Source organism: Rhagoletis pomonella, unplaced genomic scaffold, assembly GCF_013731165.1.
Source record: "Rhagoletis pomonella isolate Grant_MI unplaced genomic scaffold, Rhpom_1.0 Rhpom_scaffold_00003, whole genome shotgun sequence".
In the NCBI taxonomy this organism is placed as follows: domain Eukaryota; kingdom Metazoa; phylum Arthropoda; class Insecta; order Diptera; family Tephritidae; genus Rhagoletis; species Rhagoletis pomonella.
In genome coordinates, this window is record NW_023458557.1 from 76,608,708 (window position 1) to 76,631,502 (window position 22,795).

A 22,795-nucleotide genomic window follows, 5' to 3' on the forward strand; every position below is an offset into this window, starting at 1 on the left:
TGCTCCAAGCAGACACCCGCTTGCAGCCGCACCTACTGGTGAACAGACGCTGCAGACTTCAGTGAGTCCTTAAACCGAATAAGTCAGAGTGGCCCCACTGAAGCTCCCTCTCTTTCTGCCGTGACCCAAGGCTCCACTCGGATTGGTTACCGCATCTCGCACATGAGTTGCTCACGTTGCCCAGAGTGCGCGAACGAGGAGGCAAGAGTCGGGATTGAGTATAGCCATGCAACTGTAACTGCATACCCAGCGCAACGACTGTACCCCGTTGCACGGCCGGTTAATCGGCCTCCAACTATTTAAACGGGTTACCAGAGCTGGGTAATTTTTGATTACGATTGTTTAATTATAATCCTATAATTACAGTAATTGTAATCATGAAAATTATGATTACGAATACTTTTATTGTTATGCTCAAAATATTATAATTAAGCTGAAGCCCCATAGCAGGTTTTTCAGGCATTGTGGCTTGAGGCGCTCAAGCCTGAAAAATGATTTACAGCCGCACTCAGAGTCGTTTAATGATTGCTTAAGGTATCCTTCAGTAACGATTTGAAAAAAATCCCTCTCAGAGTCAGTTAATGATTCGTGAACGGCATTTAATGAACATTAAAGGTAAGTAAACAAAAACCTTTACTTAACTTTTTAACGAATTCTTTTGAAATTTTTTGTTTTCAATAAATTCCAATTTCGATAACGTTGCTGTAATAATAGCAATTGCCCAGTGAGCAGAGCACTTTCGTGTTATTCAGGAGATCCGAGTTCAAACCTCGGCAAGGAATTCTTTTTAATAAAATTTTTTTGAAGTTTTATTGCCGAAAAAATTCCATTTTTTATTTTATTTAACGTTTGGAATTTTTTTTTAATCATCATTTTTCTTTTACTTTCAGCTTCTCAAATTTTTAGTTTTTCTTGTTTTAAAACGATATTTTTTTAATTTCGTTTAGTTTTTAGAAAACATTGCTAAACGATAAATATAACAACACTATTAGCACATCTTTCAATTACTCATTAGAAATACAGAAAAGTGCTTTCAAGATAGTTGCCGAAATATAAAGACTTTTGTCCCTCGAAAGACTGAGGTGAGTTGAAAGACAGATGCCAGAATTGGCATGTTCTTGGTCTTGTTTGTCTTTTAGCAAACAGTTTAATTAAATCCAAAAAAATCGCTTTCCTTTTTAAAGCAATAAAATCTATAAATCAAAAGAAAATTAGTCCAAAAAGGAAAAAAATTCAATAAAGATAGTTTATAAAAATTAAACAAGAAAAAAAAAGGAAAAAGAAAATTGTCCTGCCCTAGGACTTATATACAGAATAATCAAAATCGGGTAGGATTTGAAGAGTAGACAGCTTTTTTTACACAAAAATATTTTTGCCTCTATACGCCAAACGTTCCAATAAGACACATTAAAAAGAAAATCAAATTTCGTTATGTTTCAGGTGTTAAGCGGTCAGAAAGAAAAGTTCTTTATGTTCCTTTAATTCGCAAGATCATAAGAGACTGCAGTGCACGGACCAGCAAACAAAGGTGGCGCCGTCAGGGTACCGCTACTTTAGTTTTGCCGATTTTGACAGTTGTAGTAACTAGTAAATAAACCTTTGCTTACAAATAAGCGGCAGAGAGAAATTTTAATTATAAGTGAAAAATTAGTTTAAGTTGTGTTAATTTGCAATTTGTGAGTGTTTTCTGAGTTGAAGACTGCGTAAGAACTAATAAAATGAAGTGCCGTGTGTTAAATTGCGACAGCCGCCAAGATGCGTAGATGCAAGTTTAGCGCTGCGACAAATCGCTGCATTTTGTGTATATAGGGCGCGGCAAAGCCGTTCCCGAAATGATTCTTTATTAATATATTGACAGCGTTTATCACAATGATTTCGCTTCTGTTCCAAGCAGCCTCCTTTAGCAAGTTAACTAATCAATCCCGCTGTGATGCGCCGCAGTTTGCTGTACCAGCCTTAATTGCAAAGCAATGGAGTGCACTAAAACATTTGCTGCAGCAGCCTCAATTACGAAGTAATGGAGTGCACTAAAATGTTCACTATTCTCTAATAGATTAGGTGAAACTTGCAATATTTTCGCATTTAGCAAAATTAAAACACGTTTTCGCTGTAAAATTAACTGTTTTGGCAGTTTCAACTCTTTCTTCTTTTCGCTCTATTATTCGTTTACTTGTGGTACACAAATGCCAACGGCCACGACGGCGCAATATTGTATTCTATCATTATTGACTGCAGTGTAGATTTAAACTACCAAATAGTTCATGAAAATTCATTTCTGGTTTTTGCCTTTGCTTGATAGGAATTGTAGAAAAAATTAAGCAAAACGAAGAAAATTTTAACATTTAGGGCCAAATTCACAGTGCCGATTTTAAACACCCTGTCTAACATTTTGGCGGAACATTTATACATTTTGACAGGTACTTTCAGGAAGCTTCCAAGCGGTTTCCAGGCAGACGAAGAACATTTGTCACTTGTATGAATGCATAATGATCAGAGGCATGAACGAAAGACACGCGATCACGCGGGATGGAAAGAACGAAAAAAGTTATTTTCTAGCTGCCGAAATCTCGACGCCATCTTTGTTGTAAGAAGTAAACAACGAAGAGAACGGAGAAAACCGCGAAATTGTTGAACGCATGAACAATCATTTTTATTATGCAAATTCTTCTATAAATCATGCCGTTGTGTTAAATTATTCTTTACCTTATGTGTACACACGTTGTCACAGGCGAAAAAGAAAAAAATTGCAGTAAAGAGCCACGACCAAATTGTAAACAATGAAGAAATGTAAACAAACGGCTATTGTCAAAGTCGTTAAACTTTTTTCCTAAATGCGATTCTAACGGGCTACTCTCCTGCCCGCGTGATCTTGTATTTTTGGTTCATGGATCAGAGGTGGGCACTACCACAAACCAGCGTTCGTTAGAAGCACAGTATAGACAGTAACCAACCTTTTTGGGTTGTTGTTGTAGTAGCCGTTGTTGTTGTAGTTATATTCACTCCTGAGGAAGGCACGGGGTTGTATGCTGCTATTTAATGGCCTTCCTCAGACTTTTTCTTAGATTTCAGGGTTGTGTGCTGTATTATTATTAGATAAATATATTTAAGTATGTCAAATCGTGATTTTATTAAACGAAAATTATCAATGGTGTTGAAAAACCAAACAAACGCTCGTGCGAAAGCTCTATTTTTGTGTATTGTTAAAATTTTAATAATAAATTTATACATGGCGTACTTATTCTTTTGTGGACTTTATGTTACTTGAGAATTTAGACAACGTGCGAGCTGCCAGGTTCTGTTATAAAAAGAATTAACACAAGCTTTTCCGAGTGGTTGCCTTTCAATAAAAAGAATAAACAAATATTTGCAAATAAATTGGATTTATTTTATAACTGACAACTAACCTACGCTTTTTGTTCTTTTCTCCATTTTAATTTTGACTCCTTATTACCGCCAACAACTTTATGTGTATACATATTTACAAGCTGTCAAAATTTTGCGTAGTCACACGAGCTAGGTAAAAACTATGGCATTCGTATTCACAACGAGAAATCTCAAAATTTTTGTTTGGTCTTTCCAAATTTTCTCTTTTTAATTAGTTGGCAAAGGCCCTCAGTGGCAGCGCTCCGAGCGGTGAGATAGTAATTTCATGTCAATTAGTAGAAAAGTTCCATGTTGAAAAAACTTTTTATTATGGCGAGAAAATTTTACATTGCTGCTGTGCCAATTCGTAAGTTTTTACTGTTGCAAATTTTTGACAGTTGCTCTGGTTCAAAAGAAGTTGAGCAATTAAAATCAGAAATTATACAAAAAAGACTTGTCTTTACTGACATTTATTCTTCTAGAACTAAAAGCCATGAATTTATTAGACGCCTTAGTAATAAAATCAAACCAACAGGCCGGGTTGAAAATTTGCATTCACCTCATAGGTAACAAAAATTTACAATCCGTAGTACTTTTCTATTAATTCGCAAATGCGTTTAATTTAAATCGTTTAGAAAATGCGTCATTTATGTATACCATTTTATGTGGAATTATTCAATAAATTTCGTTTTACACTATACTTTTTGAAACTATTTGGAGTTAATTATTTTTTGTTTCTTAAAAGCAACCATGCGTGCTTGGAAGGCGTGTGTACCAATAATTTCATCCCTAGCATATTCATCCCCGAGGAAGGCAGTCACCAAATTCACCGAAGGTTGCTTACTGGTTATATGGTGGTTAGAAGTGAGAATGTGTTGTAAACCACTTCCATACGAAGAGATATCGAAATACAATATATTTTCACAGGAGTTAAATCGGCCAGGACATGGATGAATCATTTTTGGATTTGGTTTTCATTAATATTTGCCGACTTCAAAATAAGCGAAAACAATGCAGGCGGAATCGTCGCTGGGCGGTTCATCCCGTTAATAGAGATCGGTTGCCAAATGGGTATTTTAAGAAAGTCTTCTTAAAATCAAAACCCGTTGATAGTAAACTTTTTCTATTAACAAGGATGAACCGTTCAGTGTACAATTTGTTAATCAATTTATTGCGAGGTTTCCTCGAAAAGCCCAAGCAACAAATTAGTGCAGAAGAGCGCCTTGTAATAACGTTAATGTAAGTTAAAACGGTCTATGATACTCTCTTTTTCATGGTTTTCAATGTTTATTTGAATTTAGGTACCTTGCCCACGGGACGCGATTTGAAATTATTGCTTCGATGCATAAAATGGGCAGAACAACGGTCCGCAACATTGTGTTTGAGACGTGTGAGCTATTATGGACCACCTTATCACCAACATATCTCAGCGAACCGACTACGACTCAATATAAGCATATTGCGGATGATTTTTTTAATCTGTGGAATATCCCAAATTGTGTCGGAGCGGTTGATGGAAAGCACGTTGCCATCATATGTCCGAAAAACTCTGGCTCGTTGTACTACAACTATAAAAAATTTTATAGTATTGTATTGATGGCAACCTGTGATGCGAAGTATACGTTCACATCAGCCAGTATAGGAAGCTATGGAGGACAAAGTGATGGAGGTTACAGTAAACGGTTTGAAATCTTTTGATATTAAATAATTTTTTTTTTATTTAAAGGTGTTTTCCAACAATCAGCCTTCGGACGTGCTCTTCTAGAGAATAGATTGCCACTACCACCGAAAGCCCCTCTGTGGAATGGAGACACAGAGAATTTCCCACATTTTTTTGTGGGCGATGCTGCGTTTCCTCTCAAGGAAAACTTAATGCGTCCGTACCCTGGCACCCAACTTACTCGAAGCAAGGAAGTTTTCAATTACCGGCTATCGCGAGCTCGCCGCGTAATAGAAAACAGTTTCGGAATTTTAACTGCTCGGTGGCGTGTCCTGCGGCAAGTAATTGACTGTACTCCAGAAAATTGCGAGAAAATTGTGTTGGCGTGTTTAGTTCTGCACAACTTTGTGATGCTTAACGATCACAAACGTTGGTATTGCCCAGATCAATATGTGGACGCATATAGCACGGAGCATGGCACAGTAAGTGGAGAATGGCGTAATGAGTTGGAAAGTATTGGTGGTCCATTGCCATCAATAACTTCTTCACGACGCAACGCAACTTCTGCAGCATTTCGTATGAGGGACAGATTGGCGGATTTCTTTTTAAATCAAGGGGCGGTTACATTTCAGTAAAATAAATATAGTTATAAATATATGCATATCGTCGCCTAAGAGAGTAAACTTGTTAACCCTCCACAGAAATTTTTTACCGCAGATAAGAAACTGCTAATATTCTTGTTAGCAAGTGGTTTACTTTATAATACGGTGTACGCATTAGGCGATTTTCCAGCCAATTTTAGAGGCGATTAGTTGAATCAAAAGTTGGCCGCACCCCAACTTCATTGGAAGCAATTAGTTGAAAGGCCGTTCACACCAGGCGATTTTGCTTTCAACTAAAAGTTACCTGTAAAATCGCCTCACGCGTATAAGCAACACTGCGCTGAAAATTTTCTATGAGGGGTTAACAAATTTACACTCTTAGGCAAATTCATATAATAATGTGCAAATTTCAGATCTCTAAAAAGTCGCGTTGATTTTTGAGAACTTTTTTGCTGGCTGTCCTGCGATTTTTTTTTTCATATAAAACAATTCTGAGTTTTATATGGAAAAAATGCGTAGGATAGTCAGCAAAAAAATTCTAAAAAATCAATGCGAGTTTTTAGTGACTTGAATTCTTTTTCGAAATTCGTATTAAAAAGTTCGAGAGTTTACTGAAACTTTCCAGATTTGTCTTAATTTTTGTACACAGTATCATTCTTGGATTTAAATAGGATTTGCTAAAATATAAGCCAAATCGTAATACAAAATTAACAAAAAATTTTAGCATGTAAAACATTGTGAATATTAACTAAAAAGAGCCGTGCGCTCAATTTGAGGAGTAACTGTATATGTATGTATATTAGACATTAGATTAATATATTTTAACTTTTATCTAAATGAATATTTACAATGGTTTTACATTCCGAAATTGTTTCCTGAATTTTTACTGCATACGTATGTAAGTATTTATATATATTTTAATGACAGCAATTATTACTAAGCTGCTGTAATTTTTGTACTTTTTATTTTATTCGTTGTTTCAAACTAAAATAGAACCTTGAAATACAAAAACATAAAATTTTTCTTTTTTTCAAGCACGTACATATGTATTTATTTAATTGCTTATTTCAGGTACAAAATAAATTACGCTATAAAATTCAGTTCAGAAATCATATATATATATATATATATATATATATATTCATACATACATATATACGTATGAATGTATGCATGTGCATTAGGGTTATATATATATATGTATAATCAACAAATCAACAAGTTTGCGACATTTTATATATATAGTGAACCATATAAAAACTGGGACGCGACATTTTAGCAAGTTTTGGCTATTTTTCTTTAGTTTATTATTTTGTATGAAAATCTAGCTGATTACTTGAAAAACATGATATAAATCCAAATTTCAGACTTTGTGGAAAAATTATGAAAATTCTTCAAAGTTTGACCAAAAATACATTTTTTTAATCGTTATCTTTACCCAATATTTTGGTAAGCACTTTTGTAACCTATTAAATTTTAGTATAATAAAGAGCAAAATTGCAATTTCGGTTCGGTACAAAGTCTGTTTGATTTTTTTTTATATGAATACGATTAAAAAGTTGGAATTTTCATAATTTTTGCACAAAGTCTGAAATTTTGATTCATATGATGTTTGTTAAGTAATCAGCTAGACTTTCAAACAAAATAATAAACATTAAACACTAAACTAAAGATAAATAGCCAAAACTTGCTAAAATGTCGCGCCCCAGTTTTTATATGGTTAACTATATATATTAACCTTAAATGAAAATAGCCCAAAGTAGACAAATGTCGCAAACTTGTTAATTTGTTGATGATTATACATGTAGGTATACAAATGTACCTATGTATGTACATATTTTTAAGCACTTCTGTTTTCACAGGTACACATTTGTGATCAAATCAAAATTAAGAATTCAGTCTTATTTGTTACAAAAATACATATACATACAACATATGTACTCGGATGTACACTTATAAGATGCAAAAACTTTAGTGACAAAATAAAAATATTTAAACAAAAGATTCACGTTAGAAATCGGGCTCGAGTTTTAACTCCATAACAGTATTAGTTATAATTTGCATTGCTTTTGTTTGCTTGGTATCGCTCATCTCGCTTATCGTGGCGATTATCATCTCCCCAAAAGCACGTACGGCCTTGTTTTCATTCTGCCGATCTTTGTGTACTTCTTTGTACATCTGACACACCTCTTTAAATTCGTCGTCAGCATCATTTGTCCTATGCCTTTTTCTCGGCAATTTTGTTGATGATTGTGGCGTTGATGCCACTGGGTCACCAGCCGGAACATCTTGAAACTCTTCTTCTATCGGGAACAATATCGGCGATCCAGGCGATGGCAATGAGGACGAGCTTTCCTCCAATACGTTAAAGGTACATCGAGTTCTGAAATTTATATGCATTTTGCATGTGTATAAATGTGTATAAGTACATATGTTAACATATATGTATGAATGTACATATTAGCATGGTAAAACTTTACGCTAATAAAGAAATTACTTACGGTCTTGGTTTTACGAAAGGTTTCAAAAAACTCAAGCTATCCATCAGCGGCCAATATACCTGAGTTGTCGCCCCACTTCCTGATGGAGCATCCATCTTCCGTAGCTCCCTCGAATACCGCTCGCGCAGTGAGATCCACCGCTTGTTGCACTGGTCCCCTAAACAATTAAATTATCAGGCTTTGATATCCTTAAATTTAATAAATAACTTAACTACCTGTCTTTCCAAGCTCCCGTGCTATTTCAGTCCAAGCTGCCACTTTTCTGTCGGACAATCTGTAGCCCGTCATTGTTTTATTGTATAAAATTTCTTTGGAGCGCACTAAATCAATTAATTTCTCGTCATCCATCCTATTGCAAAGCAAAGAACATAATTTAATATATGAAATGACTATTTTCATCTATAAATATAACTTACATTTTGTTCATATCAAAATTAGCGCCAGAAACCAATTGAACGAATGAAAAATAAATAGAACTGTCAAAGTGTGAAATGTCATTTCATTTTACGTAGCACAGAAATCAAAATCCAACAGACTTCCATGTTTAGCACTGTTCGTTTATGTGTTGGCTAAAGGCTCTGTTATGCATACTTGGCATTGCATGCACTGCTATACCATTTTTACGTAGAAATCAAAAACCAACAGACTTTTACGTATGTAATGCTGTGCGTTGGGTAACAGCTTACACGCGAAGCTCATTTAACAGATTCCTTGTGTGCCTAATTAATTTTGCATGCTGCCGCGTTCTCATCGTTACGCTCTTGCTTGTATACGTACACGCGATGTTTACGCTCTTTGAGCGTGTACTCGTTCTCTGCCCATGATGCAATAATACAAGGTGTTATTAGTTGGCAACTTCTCGCTCTAATTCCGCCATATTGACTACCTTCATGAACCAAAAATACAAGATCACCTAATCAAAGAAGCAAGAAAAAAGTATATTTCTGAGTGTTTTTGACATCTGCCTAAGAATGAAAACAAACAAAGAAAACGAAAAAGGCGCGGTGATTGAGTGCGATTAAATTGGTATTTATTATAAAATATACAAAGTGAAACTTGATGACAATTAGCAAAAAAAGTTCATAAAATATGGTTTTCATGATTGAAAGTGTTTTACAATCGCATATCATTACCACGGGTCGATTTTTCAATGCCACCGTTCTGGCCACAAACGTGCACCCACTTTTCACGCAAATTTACGCCTTTTGGCAAACCAAACATACGCACAAACTTGTTCCGACCACACAGCACTTTATTTTATATCATAAATATGTAATAAACCAAAATTTATAATTAAAATCGCTGCAGAAAACACATTCAATCGCTAAAAAATCACTACGAAGAGGTAGAAGACGATGTAAACAAACCCGAAAAACGTCAAAAACGCTACGAAAACTTTTTTCTGAAAATCGATTACAAATACAACGATGGCTGATTAGGTGATCTGTAGTCGTTGGTTCATGGACTACCTTACGTGAAACAGTGTTACTTCTTTCACTATTCTTTGCCCATTAATATAGTTGAATGCTTTTTATTTTTTCTCAGTATACACACTTTGTTTTCTTAAAAAGGTATTTTATCTTATTTTATTTCATTTCATAACGAATACGAGTATACTATAAAAAAGCAAATTTTGTTAAGGAGAAAATGTGAAATTTTATATTTTTCCCCCATATGGGGATTCATTTCTTCCCGTTTTTCTTCTCATTCTACTGAGCTAAGGTAGTGTCAAATCGAGCTGTCACAACTGATACCACCTTGCATTATTGCATCATGTTCTCTGCCCATGCCTTGATTGTGAGTCGCTTCATTGGACACCACACTTTCTTAAAAACAGCTGATTTCGAAAAACTGCCGCAGCTACTGCCACTGCGTTATTGTATTTTGGGCTTAAATAAAATAATGGCATTTTTTTCTTGACCGTTTTCTCTAGAGCTGCATACTGGCCTTAAGGAAATAATAGAACGAGAATATATATTCTGGGTTGCCTTGTGCTCTTTTTTCTCAAAAAACTTTAGAAAACCCTAGTAGAAAGCGTAGCAAATTTCTTAAGAACTGCGTACTGCCTCAAGGAAACTTTACACAAGAAAATTTCTTAGCCATTTCTTGTGCGTCATTTTATATGGAGTTTTTGCTTTTCTTGAGAACTGCATAAAGGTCTATATAATAAATTCAAATAGATTAAAATGAAAATATATTAAAACCGACTCAAATATAATATGATTCCGTTAGTGTTAAGTTGCTTCCTTCTGTCATAACGTACTTTATCAACAGGGTTTTCATCTTATATTAGTTCAAGTTGATGAGTTAAACATGTTAAATGGGCTTGAACCAGGCAAATGAACAAAACATGTTCATAAGCAAGTTAAATCGCATGCAATTGTTGTTGGAAAATTTAACCAGTTAAATCATTTAACTTAAAACCAGTTCAGCGCAGAGTTGTATCAGAAAGCTCTCTGCTCCGGCCAATCAGAAAGGCCCAAAAGCTTTCATGTGACACGCCAACGTTCAAAAAATTTGTATAAAAATTGTATACATGACTGCCGGCTAAAAAAGAGGCAAGGCGGCAATTAGTTATTTCCCATGAGGTCTCATCGTACGCAGTGATAAATAGTGCATACAAACTAAACATTTTGAAGTCTCTAAGTAATACGTCTGCCAAGGCGAATTTATATAAGGTGGTGTTACTAGCTCAGCTGATTTTGTGTATGTGTTTCGCCGTACGGCTTCTGATATCAAATTGAAAAATTTTGTTTGAATTTCTACACACACTCTTACAGATTTTGACAGTTTATGCCGCCAAAGCAAAAACAAAATACATGTAAATTTTTGTTTTTGTACTCCTGCTATCACCTTATATTAATTCGCCTTGACGTCTGCGTTACACAAAACAAATTGAAATACAAAAACTTGATTTTGAATATTTTTTTTTTTTAAATTTTTATTGGTAATCAAACAACCGTCAAAGTTAACTCCAAATGTTCAATGTGGACGATTATGTTTTCCAAAAAGCTCTTTTTCATTTAACAAGTTAAATGGGGCTAATTTGAACGTAATATAACACTTATATAAAAAAAAAATTGAGGCCGAAATATTCGAAAATTCAAGTTAATTCGAAATATCTCTGAATCTGTTGCGCATCATTTTTTATTATAAAACTTAAAAAAGCCACAGTTGGGCAATAACTTAATTTTTACCCTTAGTTCTATCTTATGTATCGCATCTACTATAATAATTTTTCAATCCTGTTTTATGTGTTGGATAATTTTACTTATCGTTGATGTTGCGGGATAATTCTCTTCATTTGATATGAGGTTTGTTAAGTTTATATAACCCTTTTGTTTGGAGGCAAGTGGCATTAAATTTTCTCCCTTGCGCGCTCTTTTAAAAATAAGAGAAAAATATTATTGCAATTGGTGTGTTTATTTACATAAATTCATACAGTGGTCCATAAAATAACAGGAGTGCGATATTTTGACCAGTTTTGGCTGTTGTTGTTGTTGTTGTAGCGGCACTACTAGGCCCCGCCTGTTACGGGTCAACAGCAACAACAACCAGTTTTGGCTATTTGTCTTTGGTTTATTTAATGTTTATTATTTTTTTATAAAAGTCTAGCTGACTATACATCAAACTCCATATAAATTCAGATTTAAAATTTTGTACAAAAATTATTAAAATTTCGGAAATTTTCACCCAAATTTCGAACTTTTTAATAAGAATCTTTAGAAAAAATTGTGTTATGCAGTTCTGTAGCCCATTTAATTGTAATGAAGAGCAAGTTTCAAGTTGCTAAAAAATCCCGTTGATTTTTGAGGATTTTTTTGGTTGAAGGTATTTCACGTTTTTTCCATACAAAGTATGTTCGACGATTTTCTTTTATATGGAGGACACTGCCAGCAAAAAAAAAAAATGCCAAAAATCAGTGAAATTTTTTAGCAGTGTGAAACTTGCTACTCTTTATACTAGAATTAAATAAGCTACAAAACTGCATACCCAATTTTTTTTTTCTAAAAATTCTGATTAAAAAGTTTGAAATTTGAGTGAAAATTTGCGAAATTTTTATAATTTTTGTACAAAGTTTGAAATCTGAATTTATAACCAGCTAGACTTTTATAAAAAATAATAAACAAAAGACAAATAGCCAAAACTGGTCACAATATCAACTCTTATTATTTTGTGGACACCTGTATTTATATCGTCGCCTGGCGCCCAATATCTCGAATCTGCCAAGTTCCATACCACGTATAGGGTAGTCAGAAAATTTCATAAAAGAGCAAATAAACTTATTTTGTTCAAATCTTTTAAATGGGTTTCTAATTGAACTTGCTAAATATGAGCTTTTACAATAATTATTGACCATTACATTTGTGAAGTAGGCAAGCATTGATGCAGGGTAACCAAAACTAATTTTTTTCTGCGCCACCTCATACGTGGCATTGAATTTGGCGGATACGAAGTATTGGGCGTCAAGCGGCGATATATGTATACTACTTACACTGCTTTCAATGTGTTTAAATCGGGTACGTTTTTTGTATATGGTATTGCTCCCGAAGCCTCTAATTCAGCTAACTCCGCCGGGTGCATAGTCCTTTTATGAAAGCGACAACTAGACCCAGTTGAAAATGTCTTTCCACAAAAGTCACATGAATATGGTCTTAGGCCTGTGTGGGCAATCAGGTGATATTTAAGAGTTTTGGCCCGCTTAAATGTTCTCCCGCAGTAATCACATCTGTGGGGCATCTTATCGGAATGCACCAGCATATGATTATTGAATGTAGCTCGGCAACTTAACTGCTTGCCACATTCCGTACAAATCAGCTTATCTCCATGTATTTCCAAGTGTCTCTAAAAGATATTTGTATGTATGCACTTTAGATGATAACAAATGCTTATATTTATTACCTTCAGGCGATATTTCTCTTTGAATCCCTTTCCACAGTCTTTACATACATAGGGCGTGAAGTCAGTGTGGGTCAACATATGTTGTTTCAATAGTTTCTTTGAGAGGACTGCTTCTCCACATGCGTCGCAGACATACGGGCTTTCATGTTTATGTTCAATTTTTATATGTCTGCTCATTGCGCCCTTTCTTTCGAATTTTCGGTCACAATGCAGGCAACTAAATACATTTTTACCATTATTTTCATGTTCATTTCTTATGTGTTTGATCATTCCACCCTTTCTTTCGAACTTTTGGTCACAATAGTGACAATTATACAGCTTTTGGTGATCTTTCATATGTCCGTGCAAATCAAATTCACTTTTGAAGGAACTCGGACATTGTGAGCAAATGAAAACTCCATGTTTTTTTTTCATATGTGTATAGTAATTACTCCGTCGTTGAAAACTCTGTGAGCAAATACTGCAGGAATGGTGAATTTCCCGAGAGATATCTTCAGATGTTCTTGTGGATTTTTTTGACTTTTTTTCACTACTCCTACGGCTTCCAGTGTCGCTACATTCTACAGAATCCAAGCCGCCGAAACTAAATTCGCTACTACTACTGTCTTCGTCTTCGGACGATGTATAAGATTTATCGTCAAGTTTTACATTCTCGTCGCCGATCGGATCTTGAGATTCAATTTTTTTACTTGATCTTAAGGTATTTGGCTGATTTTCAATAGATACCTTCTCAGTTTTTACATCAATGTTCGCAGCGTCAGCATTGCATGTAACTGATACCAGATCGGATATGAAAATTTCTTCAACCGGAAGCTCACTCCTATATTGAGTTATTAACGATTCGTCTTTAAATACACCGTACTTCGAAAGTAATCCATTCAAATCTAGGTTTTCTTTGTCTGTACACTTCTGCAGTTCTTCGTACATTTGTTGGGTTTTATTTACGCGGTCTCTGAATTGAATAAGGTTTTTTACCCTCCCGCAACACTCCTGACAAATAACTTGTGGCAGTTTGTCATCCTCTTTAATCTAAAAATATGTAGTGTAGGCAAACATACATACGTATGTATATGTAACTTTTATTTCGCTTACTTGAACTCGGAAGAATTCCCCTATAACCTGTACCGCGTCTATATTGCAGCTATAGCTAGTTTCATTAATGGAATTCCCACATTGACCCGATATAACATTGATGGACTGAATATCGGCCTTGCAACAGAGGCGGCACCAAGTCCTCCATATTTCATCAAAAAAATTTTCTGCACTATTTTCCAGTTGTCCTACCACAGTTGAATTCTTATTCGACATTATAGATAGATATCAATGATCTATGTATTTAATTTGTTTATAAATTTTTTACGATTATTTTTTTATCTGCCACAAAAACACCTAGTGATGTTCCGATACCAGTCCTTAGAAGTATATACTCGAGTACCTCTACCAAGTACCGAGTATTTTTTGTACTTCGATAGCTAGAATCAAGGTACATTGAACAGGTAGTATCAGTAGAGCAGCTGATTTGATTTATTTTCAAATTATTTGGTCTCGAAAATGTCAAATATTTTTAATTTTTTCTCACAAAAATTCTGAATTGTTAAAATCCATTTGCATGTGAAACCTTTTTCCATCCTGGGCGTTGACATTTGTGTACCACAAGTAAACAAAGAATAGAGCGAAAAGAAGAACGAGTTAAAACTTCCAAAACAGTTCACTCTACAGCGAAAAACGTGTTTTAATTTTGCTAAACGCGAAAATATTGCATTTTTCACCTAATCTATTAGAGAATAGGTAACATTTGGAACAAATGCAGTTGGGCTCCAAATCTCAAAAAAAAAAAAAATGGAATCGATAGAGATGATTGAGCTGAGTATAGCGGTATACTTCTTTTTTTGGCAAACAACAACAACAAAAATTATCAAAGGTTAAAGTTCAAAATAAGCAATTATTGAAATCAAGATTTCTTAAAAACTGATGGATGGATCTTGAAAATTGTAATAAATGTAAATTTTAGTAAATGTAAATAATTATTTTACAATAATTCAATTTTTGTAAGAACTATACAACATATATATAAAACACGTATAGCAAATTAAAGGGAATCAAATTTGCTATTAAATAAGATCAAAATTTTTAAAATCCATTCATTCGTTTTTGAGAAATCTTGATTTAAAAAATAGCTTATTTTGAAATTTAACCTTTGATAATTGTTGTTGTTGTTCTTTACACAAAAAAGGAAGTATACCGTTATACTCAGCTCAATCATCTCTATCGATTCCAATATTTTTTTTTTTTAATTTGAGATTTGGAGCCCAACTGCATTTATGCCGCAAACTCATTGCAAATGCTGTCAATGTAATAATAAAGAAACATTTCGGGAACGGCTTTGCCGTGCCCTATGTACACAAAATGCAGCGATTCGTCCCAGCGCTACACTTGCATCTACGCATCTTGCATCTTGACGGTTGTCGCAATTTAACACATAGCACTTCATTTTATTAGTTTTTACGCAGTCTTCAACTCAAAAATCACTCACAAATTGCAAATTAACACAATTTTCACATATAATTAAATTTCTCCTTCGCTGATTTGTAAACAAAGGTTTGTTTACAAGTTACCACAACTGTCAAAATCGGCAAAACCAAAGTAGCGGTACCTCTGACGGCGCCACCTCCTTACGCTGCACCGTGCTTCGATAGCCGTGTACAAATACTTCATGGGTATCGAGCACGATTGAGGCAATACAAAGGTTGCGCCGACCTCGGACCGCTATTCCTCTCTTAACGAATTTGACAGAATCGTTGTTTGCATGACGTCAGACTTGTGCAACTAGTTTACGTTTTCCTTGCAACATTTTTTCTTCTTCCATTCTTGCTCACGTTTTGGCATTTACAGTATTGGCCAATACAATAGCACCCCCATTTCAAAGTCATATTGTTTGCCACTCATGTTTATTTATTTATTTTTAAGAATTTTCAATTAAAATACAGTTCATTCTCTGACAAAACTCACATAAACTTAAGTTTAAAACTTTTTAAAAGTCCGCAAAAAAGTGCAACAAATTTTCACCCAAATTTCAAACTTTTTTCTCAGAAGCGGTAGAATTTTTTTGAATACACAGTTTTATAGCCCATTCGATTTTAGTCTAATAATGTGCAAGTTTCAAGTGGCTAAAAATTACCGTTGATTTTTAGATTTTTTTTCGCCGAGGATGTTGCGGGTTTCTGCCATATAAAAATAAATTGTGTTTAGTCGTTATATGGAAGCAAATGAGACAAATAAAATTCTAAAAAATCAACGGTAATCTTTAGCGACTTGAAACTTGCACATTATTGGACTAAAATTGAATGCGCTATAAAACTGTATACTCAAAAAAATTCTAGAGCTTCTGAGAAAAAAGTTTGAAATTTAAGGGAAAGTTTGTTGCGCTTTTTTGCGGTCTTTTAAAAAGTTTAAAACATGGGTTTATATGGGTTTTGTTAGAGAATGAACTGTATTTCAATTGAAAATTCTTAAAAACAAATAACTAAACATAAGTGGCAAACAATATCGCTTTGAAAGGGGGGTGCTATAGATATGTCCAATACTGTATCTCTCGCAATTGCACCAGTGTGACGTCACACAAAAGTTATTCTCAAAAATTCTCTCTGATCGGCGCAATCTTGTATTCTATCATTCTTGGGTATCGAGCACGTTGCAGCCTGGTTTTGAACGAACACTAAAAACACATGCATAAGGAAAATTTAACGAGAATATGCACACTAGGAATGTTTGATATCGTATCGATTATTCTGAATATCGATATTTCATAGGACGATCATCGATTTTTTGAATCGATATTCCAAGGCCGATATATCGAAGACATCGATACTTGAAATTCGATAATTTGAAATTTATTTTTCATCTACAAAAAAAGTGTACGGAAAAATACTAAAGCAGGTTTAATCAGCAGCTTGTGTGATTTATTTAGCTCTTAAGTTTGACAAACCGCTTGAGTCGACCAGCATGCCGTTCCCACGACAGTCGGGTCTACGTAACCGGAACGACCCAGATTTATATCTGGCCAAGGACTGTCACTCCAGCAACACTGCCCAAAATCTCTTTGGGGAATTTGTATGCTGTTACAACAACAACAACAACCAGCATGCCGTTTTATTCCTCAGTTAATATATTTATTTATTTATTTACTTATTAGTCATTTGACCTATATACATTCACGTATATACATTTGAATTATGTATTGCAATATATAATAAAGGTAAAGTTAACATTAATGCTTAAAATAAGTTAACCTGTTACACTTTTCCTTCTAAGCTATATAATAGTTTATGTATATTTAACTAAGATAGCATATTCTCGATGCTGTTGGAATGGACATGATTCCAAGCAGTACCGTAAATATATCACGTACGATATGCGGTCAAAGGGCCGGTTGCTCAAAGCCTGGTTGACACTAATCACCGGCTAACATCGTTATCGACGTTTTCTACTCCATACATATAATACGGTGTCGGTGACGTCGATAGCAACCGGCCCTAAGTGTGTAATTTCCAGAGCCGCCACAACTGAGCGGTTGGAAAGGACTAGTTTCCAAGCCGCCTCTTATAAACTTCTCTACCGGCAGGCGATCCGAATGGACGAAATCCAGAGTCGCGCTATTTGATCGGACGGAAAGGACTAGTTTCCATGCCGATCTTCTTATTTCATACATTATGGGTGATCTGAATGGACTAGATCCAGAGTCATCCAGCTGGTACGGATGGAAAGGACTAGTTTCCATGTCGGACCTTTCTATCTGATAGCCAATGTTCTACAGTGATCAAGTAGCAGCCTTTTGAAGGTACCAACGTTTTCACAATTTTTTATTTGAGCTGGAAGTTCATTGTAACATTTTAATCCCTTATAAAAGACGTTCTTCTTATCTATTTCCGTTTTATACAGCGGCAGCCTGAAGCTCTTATTCCCCCTGAGTAAATACGAATGGGTTTCACTATTATATCGTAGGATATCACTCAGATAATCTGGAAGTCTACCTTGTTTTATGTTAAACACGAATTTCATAGCGTGATAGAAAATTCGCTGTTTCACGCTCAGCCAGTTTAATTCTGCGATCATTTCCTGTATGGGTGCGTCGTACCGCTTGTTCAAGATAAATCGCATAGCCCTATTTTGCATTTTTTGAAGCTTATCTATTTGTGTGTCACTTGCTATAAAAAAGATTGTTGGACAGTATATGAAATGTGGTTCAACTATAGATCTGTAGACCAGAGTCTTATACCTCCTTCCTAAGTACTTACATGATCTTTACTTGAGACCAATTTTTTTACCAATTTTTGCTACTGTGTAGTAAATATGTTCCTCAAATTTTAACTTATCATCGATATATATACCTAGATATTTAATGATTCTCACTTTTTCAATTACTTCATCTTTAATTTTTAAACTGTAACTATCGGAGCTAACGTTAGCCGCTCTAGATATGACCATAAACTTTGTCTTGTTCACATTTAATTGCAGTCTGTTTACGCACAACCATTTATACAAACAATGAAGGTCTTCTTGCATTTTAATCATTGCACTGGGTAGATTACAGTCACCGAGGGTTAAGAGGGTATCGTCGGCGAACAATTTTATCTTACAATACTTCAATACCGAGTTTATGTCGTTGATATAAATATTAAAGAGAATTGGAGCTAACACCGACCGTTGTGGTAGACCAATATCTACTGCTACCTTTGTGGATAGAGCTGTGCCAATCACCGTTTGTTGCTTCCTATCAGAAAGAAAACTACGAAACCATGTAAGTTCGATGTTATCTATACCAATATATTCGAGTTTTTTTAGCATTATTTCCCTGTCGATTGTCTCGAAGGCTCTCTTAAGGTCCACAAACAGCGCCAAGATAGTTTTCTTGGAATTCAGGTCCTCATTCCATTGTGATAAGATCAAGTTTAGAGCTGTTTCGCATGAGTAATTAGCCCTAAAACCCGACTGCTCCTTAATGAGTATTTTATTTGACTCAGTATAGTTTAATAGTTGATGTTTTACAACCGTTTCTAAGTTGGGAAGGGTGTTTATTGGCCTGAGCTCCTCCGATTTTATGGTGTTTTTGACCTTTTTTATTGGGACAATGGTCGAAGTTCTCCATTCTGTCGGAACTACTCCCAACTGAAGGCTCTTATTTACTAATAGGGCGTAAAAGTGACCCATGTATTCAACGGAGTCTTTGATTACACCCTCGGATAATAAATTATTTCCACCAATTTTTATCTGGAACTTCTTTACTATATGGATAATATCATCTGTACTAATCTCATAAAATTTAAAGGTCCCTCGACCATTTTTATGTTGAATCGGATCATAGTTAATGTTTTCTATATTCCTATTAATATCGCTGATACTATCAACAAAGAAATTGTTTAACTTGTCAGCGATTTCAGTACTATTACTATATATTTTACCCTTGATTCGAACCCCTTTGATGTTTTCTTTGTGATCCGCATTATTGACAATATTCTTCAAATGTTTACACATTAAACGGCTATCACCTCTATTAATTTCCACCTTGTATTCCATATATTGTATTTTTTTTAATTCTAATCATTTTTTTATACGCTTTCTTTATTTCATTGTATTCTACCCAATCACCAGTGATCACTGCCCTTTGGTATAACTTAAATTTTTCTTTATTAGTTTCAGTCAATTGTCTGTCATACCATTTCTTTTGGATTTTGACCCGCTTTTGTACACGAGATGTTAGTTTATTCATACTCGAAATCAAACAATTATTAAGATGTTCGAGCATACCATCAGGACTGAGACTATTCAGGTCAGCGAAGGGGCATTGTCGCAAAAGATTTATGAGGTTGTCTGGGCTGTACCCATCCCACAAAGTTATTTCAGACAGTTTACTCATAGGGCCTTGTTTATTTATATCGCATTTGAACATTATAGTTTCATGATCCGATATTCTATGTTCCTTCGCTTTTTCACATGACACTTCCTTAGCGTTCGCGTACAATAAGTCGATCAGTGTTTCGGAATATTCAGTAACCCTAGTATTAAAGTTAATTAACTGTTTCATAGCCTGATGGGCGAATATCTCATTCAGTTTCTTACTATATGTCGACGTTATATTCAGGTTTATATTAATATCTCCGATAATAATGGTATTTACCATGTTATCGCATATTTCCGACAAAATGGTCTCCATATATGCTAGAAAATCCGCATCACTTGAACTAGGTGAGTGATAGACCACCCCGATTTTCCATTTCGTTTCGAGATTTTTTCAGTTGGATAACTACACACCAAACATTTTTATCGATAGATTTGTCTAGTATTATTTTAAAATCTAGAACGTTACGCAATATTATGATTACCCCTCCTGTATGTCTACTGTACGAGTCACATCTTACAACTTGATATGTTGGAAACTGTATTTCATAGTCATATATTTCCTCTGTTGTACAAGTTTCGGAACATAGAACTATATCCGGATCAACAATTTCAATTAGCCTTTCAAGTTCTATTTTATTAGCTATTATACTACTTATGTTAAGATAAATGCATTTCAAGTAACTGTTATGCTTTTCCTGTACTGGGTGAACCGTCAACTCCATGCCAGGGTTCCTATTAACTGACTGTAATTGTTAAGAGCTGGCTCTATTTCTCCTATGCTCTAGTTTCTTAATGTAAACAGGACACTGTCGGTTTGTTGTCAAGTGGTTCACGTCGAGCCCTAGATTAAATTTTTTGTTTGCACGAATGCAATTGATACACTTGTTTATTTGCTCCTTTGTGCACTCCATTGTTTTATGATTACCCAAGCACTTCAGACAGACCTCTTCATCCTTGCACTTCGTAGCTATATGATTGAAGCCCTTACATTTGTAGCAGAGTGACACACCCATACCATCTTGTACTCTACATTTCTCCCAGCCAATATTTATTTTTTCGGTTTTGAGCACTGCCGAGAACGTATCAACGTCCGTTTCAATGAGCACATTATAGTATTTAGACTTATCTTTCTTGACTTCAATGTATTTAATAATTTTAAAGTCAGCACTTTTTAAACCTTCATTTTGTTTTTTTTATCATTTCTACAAGTTGCTCGCTCTCATATTTAAAGCTTACTCCAAACGCCATAAACTTGGGTTTAGGCGTATTCGGCACTCTAATTTCATAGCGATCACTCATTTTATTTGCAATTGCAGTCTTTATTTTATCGCGCTCAGATTCGTTTTCGCTTTGAATAACGATTGTACCACTTTTCCTACCCTGCACATTGCTTATTTTTAGATCAGACGGATCAACGTTCTAATTCAGGTCCTCTTTTGTTTTCATCGCGTCTTGCTTCTCTTTCGGTTTTATGAGGGGTTTCTCTTTATTTATTTTCGGCTCTTTGTGATTCACTATTCCGCTTTTTAAACGCTCAGCATATGAGGCCTTGCTATGATGACTTGTTTTCAGCTCTTCACTTACTGACTTTTTTATTTCTTCACATATTTTTCTACTTTCACTCTCATTTCGTACCATAGCTTCGCATAGATCTTGGCTATGCTGTTTCACATCTTCAGCTACAGCTTTCGTCTTATTGGCCTCAGCAATGCTCCTTTCGCATGTTTTTTGAACTCTTTGCATTGCATCTATACGCTCACCGAATTTCCTCTCTATAGCTTCTAAAAGGAGCTTTAGCTCTTTAACCTGCATTTTTTGCGATTCTTGAAAGTCGTCTTTACATTCTTTTATGTTTTTACTATTATTCTCTATAGAGATATTCATGTTTCGCAACACCTCATAAATATTATGCATATATGTGAGACAACCATCACACATAAAGCGCACATATGCATTGTCCGCAAGTACTTTTTTACTGTACTCATCGAGATCAGAGGATTTATTTGCCCAGTAAAACACTTTGCCGCCACGATCCAGAAAATAAAGGCCGCGCCATTCGCGGACCGCTAACCCTCTCTTCGTCGATTTGACAGCATTCACCCAATCGCTGACGTCATAAAATACATTTGTTTACATACTGTTGCCATTTTGACGCTTTTCGCACCAAATTTAGTGGGTATTCAAAACGCGACGCTTTTGGTGCTTTTGTTTTTAGTTTGAAGACATCAAATTAGAAAATCTTAACAAAATGGAAGTAAAATTTATAGCAATGGTAAGTGTGGTAAGCAATTTTACAAAAATTTAAACAAAATCACAGCACAGTGACAGTCATAAGCGACAACGAAATATGTGCAGCACCTTCAATCATGCCAGAAGAAATCGACCGTTGTGCAAGAAACATTGATTTTTATTAATTTGAATCGGCATCCTTACAATAAAATTATGTATTCATATAAAGTCCATAAAATACACCAATAAAAATTTGGTGCTTTTTCAAATTCAAAACTTGGCAATACTGGCTTTTGTTCGATGCTTCTTCTTTTTTCTTGTCGAGTTCGTCTTGCTCTCTCATTCTGGTATATTTTGACGTCACGGCCAGTTGCTCTCAGCTCGATTGGCGCAATCTTGTATTCTATCAAGAATTATTGAATACAAGATTGCGCCGATCAGAGAGGATTTTTGAGAATAACTTTTGTGTGACGTCACACTGGTGCAATTGCGAGAGAGAAATGCCAAAACGTGAGCAAGAATGGAAGAAGAAAAAATGTTGCAAGGAAAACGTAAACTAGTTGCACAAGTGTGACGTCATGCAAACAACGATTCTGTCAAATTCGTTAAGAGAGGAATAGCGGTCCGAGATCGGCGCAACC

The 22,795-nt window shown here is 35.1% G+C and overlaps 3 protein-coding genes across 3 annotated transcripts in view; 1 reads left to right on the forward strand and 2 right to left on the reverse strand.

Moving 5' to 3' along the window:
• Positions 1-22,795, reverse strand: part of LOC118736377 — a 39,759-nt gene that overhangs the window by 12,348 nt on the left and 4,616 nt on the right. Inside the window, exons 6-13 of the mRNA XM_036466472.1 lie at positions 21,542-21,793; positions 20,851-21,060; positions 19,833-20,180; positions 14,121-14,344; positions 13,029-14,057; positions 12,622-12,971; positions 11,370-11,507; positions 7,759-8,008 (exon numbers count right to left, since the gene is read on the reverse strand). Coding sequence (XP_036322365.1) covers positions 7,759-8,008; positions 11,370-11,507; positions 12,622-12,971; positions 13,029-14,057; positions 14,121-14,344; positions 19,833-20,180; positions 20,851-21,060; positions 21,542-21,793 — 2,801 coding nt within the window. The remainder of the gene's footprint in view (positions 1-7,758; positions 8,009-11,369; positions 11,508-12,621; positions 12,972-13,028; positions 14,058-14,120; positions 14,345-19,832; positions 20,181-20,850; positions 21,061-21,541; positions 21,794-22,795) is intronic.
• LOC118735565 (protein ALP1-like) lies at positions 4,155-6,466 on the forward strand. The gene is made up of 3 exons (XM_036465375.1): positions 4,155-4,602; positions 4,665-5,032; positions 5,090-6,466. The coding sequence occupies exons 1-3, from the start codon at positions 4,310-4,312 to the stop codon at positions 5,656-5,658; spliced, it is 1,230 nt and encodes a 409-aa protein (XP_036321268.1). The 5' UTR covers positions 4,155-4,309; the 3' UTR covers positions 5,659-6,466.
• On the reverse strand, positions 7,254-8,770 carry LOC118735566. Its single transcript, XM_036465376.1, has 4 exons — positions 8,543-8,770; positions 8,342-8,475; positions 8,127-8,283; positions 7,254-8,008 (listed from the first exon to the last, which is right to left on the reverse strand). Exons 1-4 carry the CDS (start codon positions 8,551-8,553, stop codon positions 7,636-7,638), a joined length of 675 nt encoding a protein of 224 aa, XP_036321269.1. The 5' UTR covers positions 8,554-8,770; the 3' UTR covers positions 7,254-7,635.

Coding starts and splice junctions, on each gene's coding strand:
- LOC118735566 (XM_036465376.1), bottom strand. Junction 8,284..8,341: donor ACGGGAGCTTGGAAAGACAG/GTAGTTAAGTTA, acceptor TTAATTGTTTAG/GGGACCAGTGCAACAAGCGG. Junction 8,009..8,126: donor CCTTTCGTAAAACCAAGACC/GTAAGTAATTTC, acceptor TATAAATTTCAG/AACTCGATGTACCTTTAACG.
- LOC118735565 (XM_036465375.1), top strand. CDS start 4,310: ATGGATGAATCATTTTTGGATTTGGTTTTCATTAATATTTGCCGACTT. Junction 4,603..4,664: donor CGCCTTGTAATAACGTTAAT/GTAAGTTAAAAC, acceptor ATTTGAATTTAG/GTACCTTGCCCACGGGACGC. Junction 5,033..5,089: donor TGGAGGACAAAGTGATGGAG/GTTACAGTAAAC, acceptor TTTTATTTAAAG/GTGTTTTCCAACAATCAGCC.